This window comes from Podarcis vaucheri (assembly GCF_965113315.1).
Source record: "Podarcis vaucheri genome assembly, chromosome: 6".
Lineage (NCBI taxonomy): Eukaryota > Metazoa > Chordata > Lepidosauria > Squamata > Lacertidae > Podarcis > Podarcis vaucheri.
The window spans coordinates 56,282,535-56,303,746 of record NC_138764.1 but is presented as its reverse complement, the minus strand read 5'-3'; the positions used below and the strand labels follow the sequence as shown (position 1 = coordinate 56,303,746).

The window sequence follows — 21,212 nt, the reverse complement described above, 5'->3', positions numbered from 1 at the left end:
AAACGGGAAGCCTATCAGCGCGGTGCATTGTGGGGGCTGGAGTTTCGCTCTCTTCCGATCCGACCAATCATCCCAGCCGGCGAGAGGCGTCAGATAAACTTGGCCTGGTCACGTGGAGCGTGGTTCCCGTCATTCTGTGGGTCAGGTGATTCCCGGTCGTGTTCAGTCCGTTCTGAGGACTCGCCGCCGCCGCCGCCGCCATGTCCGGGCTCGCGCTGCTGTATTCGGGGCTGGGGCTGACCGCGGCCGCCACCATCACCGGCATCGGTTAGTGCTTTGAACGGGGAGCTGGGAGCGCCGCTGCGAGGGCCGACGCAGCTTTGCCGAAGTCCTCCCCTCCCTTCGCCGGGGCTGTGTGCGGTTATACGCAAAGGAAATGGCTTGTCGTGGGCGGGCGGGCGGGGGGCGCAGGGCGCGAGGGAGCCCACCTGGGGCGCTGGGGTGGGATGCCGCCCTCCAGGCTTAGCGAATGTTTTTAAGTGCTTCTTGATCCGCGGTGCTGCCTTGCCCTACCCTAGTTGGCCCGTCAGGCTGTTCTCGGGGCTGGGGGGCGAGGCGACATCCCTGCAGAGGGGAGGCTCGCATCCTCCTGCTTGCGCGGGGAGAGCCGTTTTGTCTTCAGGAGGTGGTCTGGAAGATACTGTACTTGGTTCTCCTTGTCCATGACCTTCTCATTGGGAAGGTTTCCGGAGGGGCCCTCTCATGTGGGTTTCCCACGGCAGGCCCACTTCTTGTCGTTCTCCACATCCTTGGTCTCAAAAATAAAAATAGTTTAAGAGACGACTCCAGATTTCCACCATATTGGGCTCTGTGGTGCTCACTTTGCTTCCTCATCTGTGAAAGCAGCGAAAAGGCGAGGGGTGGGGAAAGGCTTTCTTAATGGCTGCTCAGTGCTAGTTGTGAATTTTGATGCTGTGCACACCAATGGCATTTTGATGTCTGAAAGTAGATCAAAAGAAGTGTATTTGGAGGAACTTTCTAAAAGTGCAGTGTCGTTTCTTTTTCTTGTGTGGTGAAATTTGAGCAAGGGCTAGAGTGTGTAGCCTTGCAACCAGGGGACCTGTGGCAGAGTCTGAAGCTGCTGTCCCTTGGTTATCTTTGGTATCAAAGCAATTGCACTTTAATGAACTCCTGACTAGCTAAGTAACTGTTTATACATTGACAGGATTACTGGGTCTTAATGTTGATATATATCTTTTCCTTCACCACCAAACATTGGTTTCATTGTTCATCATGGTTTCGATGTTAATCATCCTAGCATTGGTAAGAAGTTCTGCATGTGCAGATCTATGAAGGAGACTTGGCTCACCAATAGCCTGGATTCATTCTTGCTGGAGAGATCTTTGCATTTTTTGGTAGTCTCTACATTTGTTCAGGTGATAATTTGTCCTTGGTGAGCCCATGCAGGTATGCTGTGTCCTTATTCTAAACAAGGAACAATTTTGAAAGTCCTCCATCATGAGTTGAATGACATATTTGTTCTTGTGTTGTGTGGTTGCAATTTATTGGGAACCAAAAAAGCGTTAACACTGTTGGGGGAAATGTGATGAACCATGCAAAAGGTGCACAGTGGACTCTCCCCGCCCCCTCGGGTTTGTTTTGTCAACAAGCTTTGGAGCAGTTGTCCTACAACAGTCCTGTCCCAACTCTCTGGGAGCTGTTGGTGGTTTCAACTGGATTAGCCCAGCTGATTTGGTTAAGACTTCCCCAGTCAGGGTTGAGGAATGACAAACAGGAAACTAAGCTCTGACCTTCTGATTCAAACTCAGTTCCTTTAAGGTCATTTTACCTATTGGACACAGACCTTGCTTAGAAGCAGAGAGTTTCTTACTGGTTCCTGTTGGGTCTAAGCAGTCTGCTCACGTATACCACTCTACTCAAACAGTACTCCATTTCCTTTTCTCCTTCTTCCTTATATCTTATTTGCAGCTAGGGTTCTTCTGCCCCCTCCTCTTTTTGCTACTTTTCCAGTGGTAAGTGTGACTCTTAGTTCCTCTTTCAGATCAGCATGGATGGGAAGAACAGAACTTCTCCTTTTCTAGCCATGATTACTAAAGCTGTACCAGGGAGGAAGTTAACATTTTCCTTTCCTTTCAGTAGGATGCGAGCATAGATGCCTCATGGTGGGTCTCTTAGTATCGGCCTGTCTTGGCTTCTGTGGACCCTGCCCAAGCATGATTCTGTTATTACTTTGGGACATTCATTCACCTGAGCTAGGGTTTGTCAGACGAGTGGCTGGGGACTGTGGGCAGGAAGGAATGTGCTCCAAGTCCTAAAATATCTGTCCCATAATGTGAGAAGCTATTTGACCTATAGATGGGCTACAGAGGTAGAAATACCTTACCCCATCCCAATATATATCTGGAAGGGACAGTGAAGATCTCTTTCCTACAACAGTACTTCAGTGTTCTGCCTCATGACTAAACTCATTGGAGAGGAAGCAGAGCAGAGCACAACTTGAGTGAATAAATGATGTATGTAACCGTACTTGGGGGGGGGGTAGCCTGTCATTTGACCTTGCTACTATAGCGAAGAAGCAGTGTGATGAATGGAGGTTTATTCACTGTGCTGTCTCTTCTTTTTTGTGGTAGCTTTGGGCAACTGTTGTTGCAAAACAGTGACTTAACTTCTCAGATGTGATTGAATGATTAATAACTTTGAAGAGTCTTAAAGGTTTTGGATCTTAACCCTTAGGATCACAATCTTTAATGTGAAGGATTTACTGAAAAATTATTCTCTCTAGGTTTTATGCTCGAAACACTGTGACATTTTTATTTTTTAATCATTGTTAAACGATTAATAAGATCAGTTGTACAGGCCAATTTTCAAAGCATCAGCAGAATCATGGCTTCACTGGTCAGTTTGTTGTTGTGCCAACTCTACTTTGTGTAATAAACTACACTTAACTTGGTTTTCCATAGTGTCCACTAACAATTTTGGGACTTTGTCTGGGTTGTCTGGGTGGGGGAGTTAATTTCCCCCAAGAATTATTGTAGCTTTAAAACTTTTTAAATGCACTGCATACAAGGGTGTCACTCATGTCTTCTGGCAGGATGATGAACCATTTGGTCTTGGACTTAGAGGTAGGATAGGTTTGTGTCGCTTTTTATACTATCTGGGCCAAATTTTAAGAGGGCTCCTGTACCTCTAGGAGTTTTACAGAAAGTAGTGTATTTTCATCAATTGCTTCAGCACTGCATTGGGTAAAAGAACTCTGAAAAAATGCTACCTGTATCCTGAAATAACGCATTCCAAAATAGGATTGGGCCTGAAAGTGGTAGTTTGCTTCCTTTCTTTGCAATTGCATATTCCATCCTTGCTATGTGTTATATGCTTGTAATAGAAATCAAGGAGGGGAAAAGTGAATGACTACTACCGCAAGGATAAAAAACATTAATTGTGACACTTCAAGCAAGAGACAAAAATCTGGAGCTGGTCCTATTGGAAGTAACATATCAAGATCATCATTGTGGATCTGAAAAGTAGAGACCAGACCTCTGGGTGGCAATCTTTAGTCCACTTCCTGTTAGGCCTCACAGGGTGCCATGGAATTTTCTCCCCTTCTGAAAGTATAGAAAGAGACTCTCCAGTCTACTGAGTGTATTCTCTACTGCTTATAGTACAAATTGATTTGCAATATAGAGAGGGATTGTCCTAGCCAGTATCCACTGAGAAAGCAGTGAACAAATCCACATAAGGACAGGAAGCTTCTTTTGCCAGCTTGCTTCACACTTTTCTTGTGAAGAAAAGTAGAGGTGTCCTTAGGGTTCATTTTGGCCCTTGGGTTCTCCTGCAGTATGTAAAGAAGATCCTTCAAGCAGTGTCAGTAAACTACCATTCAGCTGTGCTTTGTCTTATTATGCCTTTCCATTCCTTTATTCCTCCATTGTTGGGATGCCTTCAGATACCTGATTGCTGACTTCACAGTTCACATTGTCTACTGTTTCTGAATGATGCTGTTGTAGTACGCGAGGGTAGCTAGAATTACTGATATGTTTTCCTACCATGTTGTAAAGACTTGGGATGGATTACAAGAACCCCTCTTTTTTTAGTAGGGTTTTTGCACTCAGTGGGATATGCCAAGGTTGACCACCATCCCTAGGATGTTTTAATTAATGTTGCTTACCATGAAGCCATTGGTAAGGAGAATTTTGAGCTAATATTTGCCAGATTTAAAATTTACTTGTAAATCAGTATGCATTAAAATATAGCTTTGGTATAATATAATAAAAATATAACTATATTTTATGCAATAAATTATTATAACCAGAGAAAAAACTTAAATTTATGCTAGTTGATCTAATTTTCTACATTAGAAAGGAGGACCATAAGTTCTCAAATTGTCCCATTTCTTTCTCTACTTTTGCTTAATTGTACTATTTCTCTTTAATTTCGTTACTGTAGCAAGATACCAAATTCTATCAAACCATTCTCATTCTGTTAAAATGATTGGAATATACCATTTCACTTCCAAAATATATATTTTGGCAGCAGCTAATAAAACTCAAATAAATTTCCATGTTCTGATCTCACATCTTCATTAGGATATTCCAGAAAAATTACTAGCAGATTTATAAGTATGTGATATGCAATTATAATTATATAAATGCATCTAGTGGTCTTTCCCACCAAATTCCAAATTTTGTCTCATGTCCATCAGATATTAATATAACCCGCAACTGTTTCCCCATATTTCCATTATATTCCACTACCACCTTGTTGTGTCTTTGGTTATATGTTTGGTGAATATTCGAATATAATTTGATGTTTGTGGTATCATTTATATATATATATATATATATATATATATATATATATATATATATATGCAGGTTTTGGTGTCTTCGGGTGTCTTCCCGTGTAAGAGTCGGGGTGTCTGTGCGACGTTTCGACGAGGTCTCACTCGTCATCTTCAGGCTGGTGCTTTCGGCTTCTTGTTACTGGAACAGAGATATATATATAAACTGAATATAATCTGGAACTTTGGGCAGTGATATTATTGACATAACACCAAGCTGTATATGTTGTTAACTAAATGAACAGGTACTACTATTTTGGTTTTAGTTAATCTTGACACATTTTGATGGAGTGGATAGTTAAACAAGCTAGATTTGAATTTAGGCAAGATGAAGATAGTTCTGGTAGATAGTTCTGGACTGGTAGCAGCCCTACCTCTATTAGACAGAAGTGACAGTCTCCGCATCAAACTAGCTACATGTCTAGAAGTACCCTTAAACCCTGTCTTATTTTTTGACAGGCAGGTTTGGGGGTTTCCAGGAGCACCTTTAATCAACTGCATCTATTGTGTAGCTGTGTAGCTTTCTGGAGAGGAAGGCTTTAGCTATGCTTTTTGATATTTTGTAACCAGTACTGTAGTGTGGATCTTCCAAAAAATTTGAATTAGATACCTTTCTGGGAAACTTTCTTATGCTATTAGGCTAATTTACACTGTAGATAATTCAGTTTGTGTTGGCAACTTTTATTACACTCCCAAATTACCATGTTCATTTTTCTAATATTTTGTAAGCAAAGCAAAACAACTTGGGCATCGGCAAGCTTGCCTGTGTTTGCAGTTGGCATCCAACTTACAAAATGGGGGGGGGGGGATTCCACAGCAAAATAAATCACTGGTAAATTTTCCATTCCACATCTTGGTTTGTAACTGCCGGGTTTGACCACTTTTTGTAAGGAAGACTGCAAAGTGCAGTTAATACAAAATGGCATCAGATTATATCTTATGCTAACTCTCTCAGTGTTGGTGTCATCGCTTGGCAAGGAAGGATGCTATGCCACACTCCCCTCTTCTCCAACCTTCACCTGGGTTGCTCCAAAAGAACACTTTGCCTTCATGGGGCCCCGTTCTCCCCTTGTGCATAGACTATTAACCTGCACAGCATACAAATTTTAATAGATTCTGCTCCTAGTTCTTACCTAAATGTCAGGAAGAGTGTAGCTCTCCCTGGGTGTATATGCCCATTATCTCTCTCTCTCTCACCAGTGTTGCTTTCAAAGCCTGCGTGTGCAGGGAAAGGCAGCAGGCTGTCGGCTCCTGAGATCAGAGTCTGCTGCTGCTGAGTGAAGGGTCTGGAGTTGGCAGTGCCTGGGGCTTAAAGCTGTCGCTTGGAGCAGGCTGCACACCTATGAGCAGATAGGCTTCTGCTCACGGGGATGTGAATATGACCCTGATGAGCTCTGAGCCATTGAATAGAGTTTCCAGTTTCCTGACCCACTTTCTTCTGCTTCCCCATACATGGTTAATTCTACCAGACTTGTTTTTGGTGTGGTGTATTATATCTACAATGTCTACTGATAGGGACTTCACACCCTCTGTTGAACTGCCTTGTTGTCTAACACTTCCTAATGTCAACGCTATTTTTAAAAAATAGATCAAAGGGTCACCCTACTTGCATTCTCTCTTTAGTTATTCTCCATGGGAGCCAATCTATCCTTTCTTCCCCAGTTCTGTGGCTCATTTGTTCTCTATCCTGCCCCATGATGCTCTGCTTCTGCAGCCTTGCTCTTTCTTTCTCAGCTCCTTCCCACCTCTGTGTCTGTCTGTGTCTTTTTTCACATTGTCAGGCTCACAGGAGGATAGTTCTGCCTGGACCTTGCAAGTGGAACATTTGCATCCTGTGACTGTCCCATCATATTCTATTCATATATCCCGAAATACAGTTCCCATCATCATGTCATTGACTCATCTTCTTCCACTCTGCTTCCCAGTCTGAGGTTGTGGGGTGATTTTCCCTTCCTGTCTGCAGTATGTGATACTGCTAACTTTTTCACAGCTGGTTTTCTTCCCCATGCATGTTCTTCATCCAGCCCTTTAAAAGGAGAAAATGGTTTATGGATGAAAAAAGGCCCCTAGAGCCAAGATTGCTGTGGATGTGAAGGTACAGCATTCTTGCTTATCTAAGAATGAAAGCTGCTGAGGATCCTTTTGGTATTGTTAATAACAATAATAACATTTATCAGTCACTTTATGCAATAAAAAGTCTCAAAGCAACTTGACAAATTAAATTACAACACCATTTAAAGCCAGAAAAGTTTAAAACAGCGAGAATATATAGTATATAAAATGCACATTCATCAACAAATTAATAAGGACCAAGTCCTACCCACCCCACTAAAAGATGGGCGCCACCATAGGAGGCAACATTAATTAACCAAAGGTCTTGGCTTGCTGCACCTAAAAATTGACAAAGATGGTGGCAGGCGCATCTCCCTAAAAAGAGCATTCCACAGGTGAGGCGGTTGGGAACATCACAGAAAAGAATGACTGATTATAAAAAGACTTCATGAATAACTTTGCTTATTTGGGTTGGTCACGAGTAGTGTCACAGATGGATGTGCTTCAGACTGCAGCAGTTAGATAACATTTTTCATAGCAATGCCCATTAGGGCTACCACAAAGGGGCCGTGCCCTTCCAGTTAGCTGTGTGAACATGGGTATTTTATTTTTTATACATAAACATAATATTTCAATGAATATTAAACTAAGAAAGATTTTCATTTATACGTACAGAAAAAATGGGGCGGGGCAGAAAAGTGTTTCCATTACTGCACACAGTAAAATCAGCAAATCTATAGACATAGCTTTATTAAGCATTATATTAAATCACCCTGCTCCATATTTATTTTAGGAATTGCAGTACATCATTTCTCCTGAAAGCCGACATTTTGGCTAAATAAGATGATTCCCAGACTGTCACCGATCCTTCCCTGATAATATAGATTGTCCTTCCCATTGTTTGGCATAAATCAACTTTGCAGCAACCAATAAATTTGAAATCAGCTCATGCAATCTTTCGCATATTCTTCTGTTACATAATTCAAAAGAGGGAGGATCAAATGGCAGCTACATTTCATTTTATCAGTCCCACTAGCATTTCCCAAATTCTCTAGTTCTTATACAATTCCACTACCTGCAGAGAAAATGTTTTTTCCCCTGATGCTAAAAAGGTACCCAGTATCTGGTTTACACATTTCTGTGGCATGAGATGCCACTGAATTGCCATGTTATAGCAGTTTCCCCTTAAATTCAAGCACAATGAAAACATTGACCTTTCCGTAAATAAAAATGTCTGCACTTCCACAGAATTTTTGTAAGTTTCTTGTTCAATTTGTCATAAAAGAATTTGACCATATGCACTAATGGAAGATGAAACAAGGGTGGTTGGTGGTTTTTTTAACCAGAGTTCATAGCCATTATCTCTCTGAACATTGCATTTTCTTTTTGTAGAGTCAAATTATGAATATAGGGATAAAAGGCCATATTCTTTGCCTCCAAGATACCTGTGACTTCTTTATAGGCGATCATAGGAGATCTTCGTTACATTTTTCCAGTAAACTGAAACTTTCTAAATATTGATAAAGATCTAAATCACTTGTTACCCAAGCCAATGTGTTGTGTCAGGAGCTGTTGTTTAGATTTTGAGGATAGACATAGACAAAGATACATTAATGATAGGTGGAATGGTTACATCTCTTGAGTTTTTCTATAACTGCCAATTGTGCCATTAGGAAGCTTCCATCATAGCTACACAGAACGTCCTGCCCATACATTGGTGGCTGTTATCTTTCCTTTGGCTGAGCCTGGCTTCTGCATGGGCCTGGCAGAAGTCGAAAGTGATTGTTTGAGGACCAAGGTGTTGTATTCCTATGTGGGTCAGTGCTGCAGCACTCAGAAGATAAAGAGTGAGGTAGCCAGTATGGTACCCCAAATGTTATTTTTGCACTACTGACTGGAGATGATGAGAACTGGAGTTGCACAGCATCTAGAGGATGCTCACATTGGCTACCCTGGAACAGAGAGGGGCAAGACTTCCTGTTAGTGCTGAAAGGATTTTAAAAAGTGTGCTGGTAGGAAGCCTGTAGGATAGGAGTCCTTTTCTGTCTCTTAATTCTAGTATGTAGTGACCTTTTGGGTCTTGTTAAACAGAGCACAACAGAAAGGAATAAGTGATAGTTTCCCCATGAAAGAGGTGATTTGGAAAGGGGCAATTTGTGGTGTAAGCTGTATGAAGACTATATAAACCCTTTCTGCTCTCCCTGTGGGGGGGGGGGGGTTCAGCACCGGTGGCAAGGTGTGAGCATCACAGATTGGGCTTTGAGGAGACCAAGGCAAAAAGTGGAATCATTCTGTGTTTCTCTTGTTTTTCAGGAATCTGCTACACAATATTTGACCTTGGTTTCCGTTTCGATATAGCATGGTAAGATGGCACTTTTCCCTAGAGGCTGGGGTTGGAGTAGCATGGGGGACAGTGGCTTATTGGTGTTTTCAGCAATATATTGGGGAAGAGAGCATGAGGAAAAGCAGTAATTTGCCTTCACGTTTTCTTTTCCATGCGGGTGAATTACAGAAAGCCCAACAGTGCTCTGCTCTGAGGAGTGGTAGGCAGGCAGATGTTTGCATGGTTGCTTCCACAGGCAGGCCGTGACTCCCCCCCCCCTTCCCCCGTTGGTTGACAACAGTATTGATGGCAGTGTCCCATTTCACTAGTCAATGCTGCTAATTGCCTCATTTTGCCTGCAGGTCAGCTGGCTGCCTCTCCTCTTCTCCTGCTGTTGCAAGCCACTTGTCCCTGTGCTTAGCTAGGTTATAGGCCCTGTGCTGCTCAGATTCTGTTGGCACATCCGCACACACATCTTGAACATTTTTGGGGCCCTTTTTTCTGTGCTTCTGGACTATTGCTTGGGCCTGAAAACAGCTGCTTCTCCATGCACCCACTAGTCTTAATGGTATAGAGGATTAGTGGTCTTGAGGAGTTGCTGTGACCCATATCCTGCTTCCGCTACTTCAAGAGCTAACCAAAGAGTGCTGTATTGAACAGCATCTTAAGCAAGTCTCCAGCTCCCCCTGCTTTCATGGACCTCCTTTCCTGTTGGCTAAACTAGCCTAGGGTTGCTTGGGCTCAGCACAGCTTTTCTACAGTGTTGTTTTGTAGCCCAAACTATAACAAATAACACCTTTCCTAATGGGTTATGAAGTCTCCTAGTTACTGCTAAAGAGGCAAGGCCTTCTGGCTGCCACCCTGGGCAGCAGGCGTTAGTTCTCTTTTACCACTTACCAATTGTGCAGGATGGGTAGACTGACCTGACCAAGTTCTGTCCAGAAATGGGATGGATTGGTTTGACTAGGGCTGCTTCTCCCCTGCGGGTGCTATGACTTGATGCTATGATGGAGAAAGGAATAGAGTATTCATAAGGTAATTCCTCCTATGTACAGGTTCCTGACAGAGACCTCGCCATACTTGTGGTCCAACCTGGGCATTGGGCTGGCCATCTCATTATCAGTGGTGGGTGCTGCCTGGTGAGTACTTCATCTCTCCCAGTCCCTAACGATCTGTTAATGGACATCATTCCTCAACCAATACTGCTGAGCCCTACTTTGGGCTTCCATTTTGGGGGGTTAGTCCCAAGGCACAGTCTGAGGGCACATGGTGCAGCCACTTCACCAAAGGTCTGTGTCTGGTCAGTGCCTGGAGGGAGATCCCCAAACTCTGTCTGGACCCTGAGATTGTCATCTGAGACCCTTTTCTGCCTGATGCATCAAAGGCAGACTCAAAGAGTGGTGATGAGAGAACAGGCCTTTTCTGCAGCTCCCCAACTATGGAGTGTGGCAGCAGTTCTGTCATAGTTCAAGTACCGGACAGATACAGTTTTGTTTCCCTGGGCATTTGGGAAGCACCAATGATTGGATATTCCCCTTACTCTGCCTGCATTTTTAATATGCTTATGTGTTTTCATTACTGTATTCTATTATTGTTGTAAATCACCCTGGGAATTTTGGATTCAATAAACCTAACCTAACTTCATGTACACCACCTTGACTTGTATGATGGAAGAAAGTCAAGATATAAGTGTACTTAAATAAGTGTAGTGCTGGGCATTAATGAATAATAAAATGATTTTGGGAGGGTGCAATCTAAGCAAGCCGTCCCCCCTCCCCTTTGCTGCCTATCAAGTACCACCCCTCTAACCGCTTCTGTAACTATTTTTTCAGGGGCATTTACATTACTGGATCCAGCATCCTTGGCGGTGGTGTCAAAGCACCTAGGATCAAAACCAAAAATCTGGTCAGGTGAGAGGACCCCCTTGTTCAGCATATATTCCACAGGTATAGGTACTGCAAAGTCCAAAAGCTCACTTGCCCATCCTTGATATGCCTTGTTTCCTGCTGCACAGATTTTAAAAAATTGTACATTCCTGAATTGGCTTCTGTGTACCGTAAAATCCTTGTGAGAGCTAGGCATTGAGTTTGATCCAGCACAGGTGTGGGGACCCTCAATGCTTGCAGGGCAAAAGATGGAACTGGGCACAGCAAAATACAAAGAAAAAGCAAATAAATAAAATCCCCTCTAGTTCAGTGCATTACCTGTTCCTCACCCCTGGCTTAATGGGTGGGGTGTGAGAATAGGGGTGTGAGCACCTTGTGGAAGGATCTGCTTTGGGCCGGCTTTGCCTATGCTCAGAAACACTCTGCCTTAAGTGTCAAGCAAAGACTTTAAACAAATGAATCAGCTTTACTTTTGGGGGAACAAGGTGTGCTCTGAAGCTTGCTGCTTCCTTGGTTGCCTGGTCCTTCTCAGGCTGCTGCCTCATCCGCAAGGTTACCACCTCATTCCTAGCTAGCCAGGGGAAGGAAGGAGCTGGTTGGGAAGCCAAGGAGGGTCCCAGTGGTAGATGTGCCATTAGAGGCCAGCCCATTCCTCCCTCTCTCGTTCCCTGGTCCCATGCCCACATTGTCACCCTTGAGATGTTGCAGCTGCTATTATGTGTTTTCTCCTGGCAGCATCATCTTTTGTGAAGCTGTGGCCATCTATGGAATCATCATGGCCATCGTCATCACCAACATGGCTGAGGTAATGGGGGGGCAGGGGCTGGCTTGTATGGGAGGGGCACAGTTGTGTGCCAAGTCTCGCTCTTGGCCATGCTCCACGGTGTCTGATTTGAAGGGAGCTGAGCTGTTGCCAAACGGAGGAGGGCAAAGAAGGTAATCAGAGAGGTATTGATGGAGTCCAGGCAACTGTGGAGCCAAGTGCTATGCTGGGTAGAAGCCCAGTTGCAGGAGGCAATCCTGGCTCATGCCTCTGAGCAAAAGTTTTCTATCCTTGTAGGGGAGAACAAGCCCTGACTAATTGCTCTTGAAGCAGGGGCTGGTATTGACACAGGGACATAATACTGACATAGGGAGAAAGAGGGGTTATTTTCACCTGGGATAAATCCCACTACTGAGCCATAGATTGCCCAAGACCGTGGAGCAAGGTTAACCTGCATCTGACAGATGTTTAGAGTTATGAGCTTATGGGGAATGAGGCACCTTGGTGGGCCACAGTCCTCTCAGCTCCCTTTCCCCCTGCTGTAATTCTGAAAAGGGTACGAGTTTCTTTCAACTCAAGTCTGGATAGTTCCTGTCTACAGTGACGTGCCTTAATGCCACATCTAATGTCTTTGTCAGAGACTTGCTTATTAAAACCCTTCCTTTCCTTGCAGCAATTTTCGGGCAGAACCCCTAAGGCGATTGGCGCCCAGAACTACCATGCAGGTAGGCTGGGTTTGTGGGGACTGGGGATAGGCAGGCATAATGGTTCTTGCCCTTGCGATATCATCATACGTAGGAAACCTAGGAGGCTGTCTTATAGCAAGTCAGCCCATTGGTCCATCAAGGCCAGTGTTCTCGACACTGACTGGCAGCAGTTTCTCAGGGGCTGCCAGCCCTGCTTAGATGCACCAAAGATTGAACCTGGAACCTGCTCTATCTCTGAGCTGCGGCCCTTCCCTAGTTGAATTGTGTCTTGGCACAAGTTCACCTGCAGTAGGACAGCTTTTTTCCAATAGGCCACCGAACATTGTCTGACAAGCAGGGGGTATATGTATTATCTCCAGTTGATTTTCTGGCTTTGCAAAGCTCCCTACCGCCATGTTGCAGTATCTGATGTGCCAACTATATCTGTGCTGTCACCCTGGGGTGGTGGGTATATCATCTTTTGTCATCACAGAAGAGACCGACACATCTTGACATGTTTGCTGGCAGCAGCTGTCCTCTTGGATGGCTATAGTGGCAATGCTATTCTTGTGGCATGCCACAGATGCAAGCCTGAGCGAGGTGTGAGCTGGGCCAAGATGCTGTCTTTGGCTGTATCCTGTCCCAAAGTCTTTAGAATTGTGACATCTAATACCACCCTGTGGCCTGGGAGGCTTTCTAGTGCTCCAGAAATAACTAAATAAATAGTATATAGCCATTGTTCTGCTTAGATAGTGTTACTGTCACCACTCTTTGCTTTGCTGCATTTCCCCTGAGTGAGTCAGGAACACCTTTAAACTTTGTAAATCTGAACCCAGTAGTCTGGTTCATGATTAAGGTGTGGCGAGGGAGGGTGACAGGGAGAGCTTTCTCCAATAAATAAGGAGCCCTTGCACCAGTTGCACTAAATTCCTAAGAACTGGTTTATTTTATTTGTGGATTAAAAGGTTCGCATATAGAAAGCAAGGGTTAATATACATAACATGCACCTTTTCTTCCTAAAGAAAAATCGGTTTGTGTGTGAGTTTGGGAGGGAAATCGTTACAATTTCTTGTTACCTTATTTCCATCTGCAGATAATGCATAACAAGGACAGGCTTAGAAGAAAACATAAGGGCCTTCATCCTAACGGTCTCTGAGGCCAGTCATGTCAGGCCTGCAATGATCACCAACTGAAAATATAACTGGGTGCCGCCCATTCCTAATACTCTTTCCTCCCATAGGTTTCTCCATGTTTGGGGCAGGCTTGACTGTGGGCCTGTCCAATCTCTTCTGTGGTATATGTGTGGGCATTGTGGGCAGTGGTGCAGCATTGGCAGATGCCCAGAATGCCAGCCTCTTTGTCAAGATCCTCATTGTGGAAATCTTTGGCAGCGCTATCGGACTCTTTGGAGTCATCGTGGCTATCCTGCAGGTGAGTCTCTCCGGCCTTGCTATTCCCAGACAGTCTTGCCCATTCCCACCTCCTAAGCAGAGGTAGAAGGAAGAATTTAGAGAGGATGAAGGTTTGGAAATGCCAGTAGTCATGCCTAGACTGCTCTTTGCAGATTAGCGAAACAAAAAAGAATTTCAAAAACTAATTTGTTCCTTCAAAGGGGGTCTCATCTACTCTTAAGTTGTGCCCAATATTTACTGGTTCGGTAGGTTAGGTAGTTATCTCGCGGTGCTGGTGTTGCTTTAAGGAATCCCCAAGCCATCCCTGCTTCAGAGCAAGGAAGAGGCAAGGCCTTTAATGGGTGTGTGTGGCTCAACCTTCAGCCTTCTTCAATGACAAGAAGCTTCCCTGTCCATAAGATCTACTATGGCTCTGTCTCTTCAGCCTCCCTCTCCACAACTATTGCCCCTCACTTTTGGCTGCTGCTCTGTGCACCTGTCCTGAACAGCCATATTTCCTCATGGTCATGTACAGGTGGATGCATTTGCAGTGTTAAAAAGCTGCTACATGCGACAAATATGTTAGCATGCCCAGTTTGCATTTCACAGTCTGTAATCGGTAGTTAATGGTTTACTGTGAAGGCACAGAAGGCTCCCAATTTGCTCCTCCCTTCTAGTCAGCAGGAGCAACAAATCACCATTCCTGGCCTGGGCATTGCTATTTGTTTCACTCCAAACACTCTTAAGCCAAAAAAAAATCCTGGCATTATTCTTGGCAATAGTGGGGGTACGTAGGGGAGCTTAATTCATGGCACCTGTGTTTTCTTACCTTCTCTCCTTTTTGTCTTTTGCAGGTGTCTAAAGTGAAAATGGGTGACTAAGCCCTTTGCCACCAGCCTGTCTGCCACCTGCAGACTCTGTACATATTTATTTAATGTCTTCTGTTGGCTTGGGATGGAGCTTGGTGTATAAATTTATTCCCGTGATCTTTCCTTGCGAGGCCGTGAAAGAACCTGACCAATTGATGTGTGTGTGAGAAAGAATCTGTCCTCCTTTCCTTCCATCCTTTCCTGCTCCACTTCCCCTGAAAGAAGGGGCTGGATGGACCTAGGAGAAGGAGCCTAGAGTCTTCCAGCCCTTGCACTCTTTGTGGCAACCACTGCCAACAGCAATGCCATGTTCTGTGAAATAAACTCATCCGTGTCCCAAGTGGTTTCCCTTCCTTGTGCTGCTGTGCCCCTCCTGCTACCCCGGCTCCTGCTGCCTCTCACAGTCCACATTTTCTGGAACAGCCAGTGGTACTGGCTGAAGATTTGGCTCTGCAGGCTATGGGAGGTGCCCTCCTAGGCACATCTGTTCCATACTGAAGGGGTGCATAGGAGCTAAAAGTTGTGATTTTTTGAGTTCCCTGAAACTTCACAAATGATTGGTTAATTAAAATTAATTATGGGAAATGTCTTGTACTGTGATTAATAGTTGCTGTTTCTCTGTGGTGTGCCTGCTGTTCATCAAACTGCTCAATGCAGGGGTGGGCAAACTTCAGGCTTATCTGATTGTCTTTGTTTCTTTAACTGGAATCCAAAATCTACTAACCAGGGGCAAAATATAGATTTTTTTTTTTTTTTAGAAGGGGTTCCTCTGAGCCCACTTTGAATCCTAGGAATTGGTTTTCAGTACTAGAATGGAGCTTATAGTCCTTTTGCCCAAGTCTTCTCCTGCGTAACTTTCATCATTTCAGCAGCCAAATTTAGATGGGAAAGGTCATTTTGTTATTTCCTTTAGACAACTGATAGTTGAAAAGCCCTGCTGATTGATTGCAAATCACTCAGAGGTTTGATAGAGCCTGTGAGGTAGCTGCAAAGGCTGTAACTGGCCCAAGTCACCCAGTGAGCTTCATGACTTGAGTGGGGATTTGAACCCTGAAGTTTTAAAGTGTTGTAAACTTTAAGGGTTTTTTTCCTTTATAATGCGGTATAGAAATGAAATTAATCATCATCAACATCATCCCTGAGAAAGAAAATGAGACCTGGACATTCCATTGTGGCAGCTACAACCTAGGTTTAAATTACCATTTAGCAATTAGCTTATATATCTGAGTTTCTACACTGGACCCCCATGGATTGGAGGTTCCCTCTCCCAGGATAAAGAGTATTCCTGCTACCTCTTCCCAGGGGTGGGTAGTTTTGCAGTCCTAGGACCATGAAGCATATTAATTTACAAAACTGTATTTGTATCCTATCTTGGGAGTTGCCAAAGGTAGCTTTCAGTTAAAGCAAAACTTAGCTGAAAATTAGAAGCCAGAGAGTCACATTGCAGAAGGGGAAACACTTCTTATGGTAGGATGAATCTAAAGATCTTATAGCTTAAGCCCTGAGCAGGATTTGCCTTCTGTAATCCAATCCCATGCCAGCCTTACCTGGTAACTGTAAGGGTGGGAGGAAAGAGCTGGATTCCAGGCAACAAAATTTGTTATTTTCCCTGCAAAGTTTAGATAGTCTAATGGGGGGGGGGTATTGTGATATATTCTTATTTTAAGGAATATATAAAAAAGAAAACTGATTCCGTTTTTGTTTGTTATTTCATTATTTACAGCAAGTCTTCACTGTTCTGATTGGCTCAGTGCTTTTGGAGAGCAACAGAGCTGTGATTATTTTTCTACAGGAACTTAAAAAAATTTGTGGCAGGGTGTTTAGTGTCACCTTTTGGGTTCCTTGCTGGGACAGAGCCCCACCCCGGGAGATTTCCTGAAACACTTTTGACAACTGTATATTTAGCCTCTTTTCCACGTTTCCCACTACTCTGAGTAAAAACACTTGAATTTACATGTGTGAGCCATTCTGCTGTTTGTTCTGAAGGCAAAGATGTTCCTTTGGGACACTCTCGGCACTTCTCAATGACATAACTGGTGTTCATCTAAATAAAGCTTTTAAGAACATTGCTAGTGGGGCAAGATCTGACCCATATAAGCTAGTGCAGGGCTACCAGATGGGGTTGCATGTTCCCTTGCTCTCCATAATTTGATTGTCAAACTGTAGCTTTATCAGCATGTGGTTATAAAAGTCATCAAAGGATAGAGAACATCATCTTTATGTTGATGATACCCCGATGCTCTCTCATAGGCTGACTGAAATGGATTCATTTAGTGTTTAAAAAATGATGTAGGTCAGGTGGTGGAAGAAGCCCTCCAGTAAATGGCTCTGTCAAGGACGTTTCCTTCAGTTCAGATCTGTACATGTTTTGATAGCTAGATGTGATGGCTTGTGTAAATTTAGAGGACATAGAGCCTCAAATTTCAGTTCAGCTTGATAACTGACAAGCCTAACATCTTGCTGTGGGGCAAAACGGATTTCAAAAGACAACATTGTTTTGTCTAGTGCCACATATATTCTTTCCTGGTGATGTATTTACAAAATCTTTCCTATTTAAAACATATAGGACTATAACAATATGTCCAGAATAGCCTTAACACAAACTGGAGTTGCTATAGGTGGGGATGAGGGATTTATTTTCTTAACCTTTAAGCTGCGCTACAAGACTTACCTGCTTTTGAATGCAGCCCGGTGGTCCCTACACAACATTTCTTAAGCACTGAGATATGTATAACAAGTCTCTTCAAGGTCTGCATCTGTTACTTGTGATGGCTTCGTTTGCCTGCAGTTCATACTCTTAATGTTCTTCTCATTGTGATTGCAGCTCAGGGGGGGGGGGCTTTTCTTTACATAGATAATAACTCAAAATTTGACCTGTACACGTAACCTCAGGTCCTTGATTTTACATACCCCACTTCTGTGTATTTAAATACAGTCATTGGGTGAGCAGTCAGTGTCACAAGATGAATCTTGATCCAAACAAAACACCTACATTCTGATTGTCATATGTGAAATCATAGTAAGTGTCACTGTTCCAAGAAATGGGGTAGTTTGGCTTTATTCTCATTGGAAATATGCTGGAGAAGTTGTGAGGGTTCCTTCAGATCAGGACAGGTTGCTGTTCTGTGGCATGAGTAGGGCCTGCTACACTGTAGCTCCACATTTCCCCCCTCAAAACATGTTGTGGTTACTGCCTTGAGGTGGCTTATCTTGCAGAGGCATAACCCTGGCAAGCCCATTGCTTTTTAGGAACCTTACACTGGCCTTGCGTGTTTCTGTGCTGCAGATAATTCTCTCTATTTAATAAATGTGTGCCCTGCCCTGTCTGCTATGTGCCAGGCTGATGGTAATAAAAGCAGCTTAAAAGAAGAACAGATTCCGACTAGTGAGCTATGGAAGTGGCAGCACAATCAAATGCTTGAAAATAAAAACAGCAGCAAACTACAAAACACTCAACTGATATTTAAAAGGCTAGGAAAATAAAAGTCTAGGAAATTAAAAGGCTATGTGCGTCACATCAAAAAGGCATTGTAGTTGGCACTAGGTGTGCTTTCTTGGGAAAGCATTCCAGTGATGTGCTAAAATGGTGAAGGCCCTTTCTGTAGTCCCCACCTGCCACCTGCTGTGTTTTTTCCTACACTGAAATGGTGTTGCCTCCTAGCACTATGTTAGGAGCTGTTGTCCTCAGGAATCTTGCCACACCATTTTTCTGAGGGTGTTTCTTTCCTTAGTGCAATGAGGTCCTGTGTCTCATGTGGATGACCTCTGAGGCGGTGCAGACTGGGCCTGAGCCTACACAAGGAGTGAAAGTGAAGTCCTCCATTTTTCCTCTCTAGGAGGCTTAAGTACAATCGCAGTGCTTTTGCTGGCTTAGTGTTGGCTCCCTGGGTGATTCTGCCACATCCCTGCAAATCTGCTGTAAGATGCAGAAAATCCACTCACTTTGGATGTTTGTAGAGTGCCCGGCATAAGGAGCCAAGCTGGCTCATCAGACTAATGAGCTGGCAGGGATCCTTGTAGCATCATGGGTGGGTGTTGTGGGGAGAGTCTTCCAGGATATTTGTATCCTGCCTCCCACTTAATGAGCATGCAAGTTGCTGGGTGTGGTAGGAAGGTAAAGATTGCCAGATCGAGGCACTAGGCTGGCATGCAAAGAGCTGGGGAGCTTGACAGCTCTCACACAGAGAGAGAATAATAAACACATGAGCCCCGCAATATTGCACTGGGACTGAAGGAGCTCAGATGTGCTTGGGCAAGAATGTTGGCATGGCTTGCAGAGTGCCTGGAAGCACTGAACTCATTAGGTTACGTTACATGATAGTTGGAGGGGAAGGCTGGGTGGAGCTGGGTGGCTGAGAGGGAGGAAAAACAAAAGAAGCTCTTTGTTCAGAACTTACAGGGTTCTCCAAATTCTAGTGAGGAACAGACAATACTTCCCGATGATTCTTGAGGGTATTAGGGTGTGGAGATTTTGGAGGCTAGTGTTAATGGCACTGTCTTGGCAACAGCAGCATAGTCCTATTGGCAGAGGTTATAGTTCCCTGGAGGAAAACGTGTTTTGCATGCAGAATGCCCCAGGTTCAATAATTAGCATTTCCAACTGAAAAATACCAAGTGGAGAAAAAGAAGAACCTTGGACTGCCACTGCTAAGATAGACAGTGCTGTCTATTGTGAGTTCTTCCCAAGGCCTACCTGTGTAGTTGCAAGAACAGCCATTCTGAAGTGTAACATACAAACAAGTGGCATTTATTTGCTTGTCTGAACAAAAATGTTCAGAGAGGGTGATGTTCCATCAGCCCTGCCATAGTTTACCCAAGTTAAAGTTCAATCCTATTTATTAAAGAAAAGGATACAGAGATGAAATAAAAAGAAAGATGCATTTGCATTAAATATATGTAACTATGACAAGTTCATCGTTCAAATTTCCTGGGCCTCTCACCACTGTTAACATGTAGCATGTCTGCCAAACCATATTCTCATTTAATGAGCTCCTTCTCTCCTAGAATGAAGAAGGCTCGGTTCATTTCACAGTTACCTGGAAATGTATCCCAAAAGCATTCTATAGTACCGCTGGAAAGAGAAACTTTGGGAGGAAGGAGTCACAAATTGAACTGACCTGGTGGGGTGGGGGGCGGCGGCAGACAGACAGACCAAGACAGAGCACATTTGAATGGTCCATGCCAGGTAGGAAGGTGACAGTGCACTAGCAGACACAGGTTGGATAACAGTCTCCTAAACATATGGACATTTTGGGAAACCCTAAGCAAGTTAATACCTTGCTATAGCCGATGAGTTACATTTTATGTATGCTTTATTTTTATTTATTTTGCATATTTTGATTACTGATGTAGTGCTGGAAATGAAGAGCCCAAATCTCTGGTGTTAGGCACATCTATACCCTACCAAATTCCATGGGTCTGATTATGCACCGCCTTATCCAAGTGATAGCCCAAAGTTCTCATTAATACAGAGCTTGCTTCGGGGAGAGGCAACTGCCACTTGCTGGGTTCTGTTCTACTCCAGCATGCCTAGAAGTGTGACTTCTGTGTGCCGCTTCTGTGGGCAGCATTGGCATCACCCTATCATACCTTCAGCAGCCTGAATTTCCCTTGCATCTCCACTTCATTTCCAAGTTGCCTAACCAAGCACCAACATGGTGACAGCCACATTTTACATTTCTGGCTATATAACCCTGCTGAGAGGCGGGTCCTGTGAAGCCACATTTAGTGGAAACATTCAGCTAACACTGTCCTGGGGCCTCAGCAGATGTGCTTATAAACTTGCCACCTGACCATTTATATGCCAAATTCAGAGAAGAGTGGAGAGGCATCAGGAAATGGAAGGACCTTCGCCTTTGCTTTTGCAGTACCCTAGACTTGAAAGGAATCTTAAAAGCGAGATTATTATTTTTTAATTCTAGAGAGCTGCAGATTGGAAGGAGACCCAAACTTCCTTCTTTGTTGCATTTCACCAGTTGGGCTCAGGCTCCCTGATGGTTTTGGTTACCCTAAGTAACACCATATTCTAGCTTAAAACATAGCGGGCAGGACTAGTAAGTGGCCTAGGATGAACCACAGTGCCACAGAAAATGGGTCAGGGTGGCAAGCTCTGTGGAAGGGACAGATGGGCCACCACCCTATCTCGCATGTCAAAAACTCACAACCACAGAAAACATTAATTTTGGAATACCAACTAAATGCTCCTTTTTTTGATGTGGCAACCCAACTCCTCCTGTCCCTTTGTAAGAGTGGGGCCTAGATTTCTGCGTGCCTGGACCCTGCATACCTGGGAGCCCTGCTGCTAAGTTCAAAAGTGAGAAAAAGGAGTGGGCTATTTAGAAGGGAGGGAGATGCATTCTGTATGCAGTCAAACCCGTTCCCTTGTTGCATCTTCACATGCTCCAGAGCCCACGACTGAAAACGTGTGTGTCCCATGGAACTGAG

At 44.0% G+C, this 21,212-nt stretch overlaps 1 protein-coding gene across 1 annotated transcript; it reads left to right on the top strand.

Annotated features, from left to right (window-relative positions):
* Nucleotides 1–108: 108 nt before the first annotated feature.
* On the top strand, nt 109–15,353 carry ATP6V0B (ATPase H+ transporting V0 subunit b). The gene is made up of 8 exons (XM_082228474.1): nt 109–267; nt 9,164–9,212; nt 10,229–10,312; nt 11,006–11,083; nt 11,795–11,864; nt 12,496–12,547; nt 13,749–13,939; nt 14,754–15,353. The coding sequence occupies exons 1-8, from the start codon at nt 201–203 to the stop codon at nt 14,778–14,780; spliced, it is 618 nt and encodes a 205-aa protein (XP_082084600.1). The 5' UTR covers nt 109–200; the 3' UTR covers nt 14,781–15,353.
* The last annotated feature ends 5,859 nt before the right edge of the window (nt 15,354–21,212 follow it).

Coding starts and splice junctions, on each gene's coding strand:
- ATP6V0B (XM_082228474.1), top strand. CDS start 201: ATGTCCGGGCTCGCGCTGCTGTATTCGGGGCTGGGGCTGACCGCGGCC. Junction 11,084..11,794: donor AAAACCAAAAATCTGGTCAG/GTGAGAGGACCC, acceptor TTCTCCTGGCAG/CATCATCTTTTGTGAAGCTG. Junction 12,548..13,748: donor CGCCCAGAACTACCATGCAG/GTAGGCTGGGTT, acceptor TTCCTCCCATAG/GTTTCTCCATGTTTGGGGCA.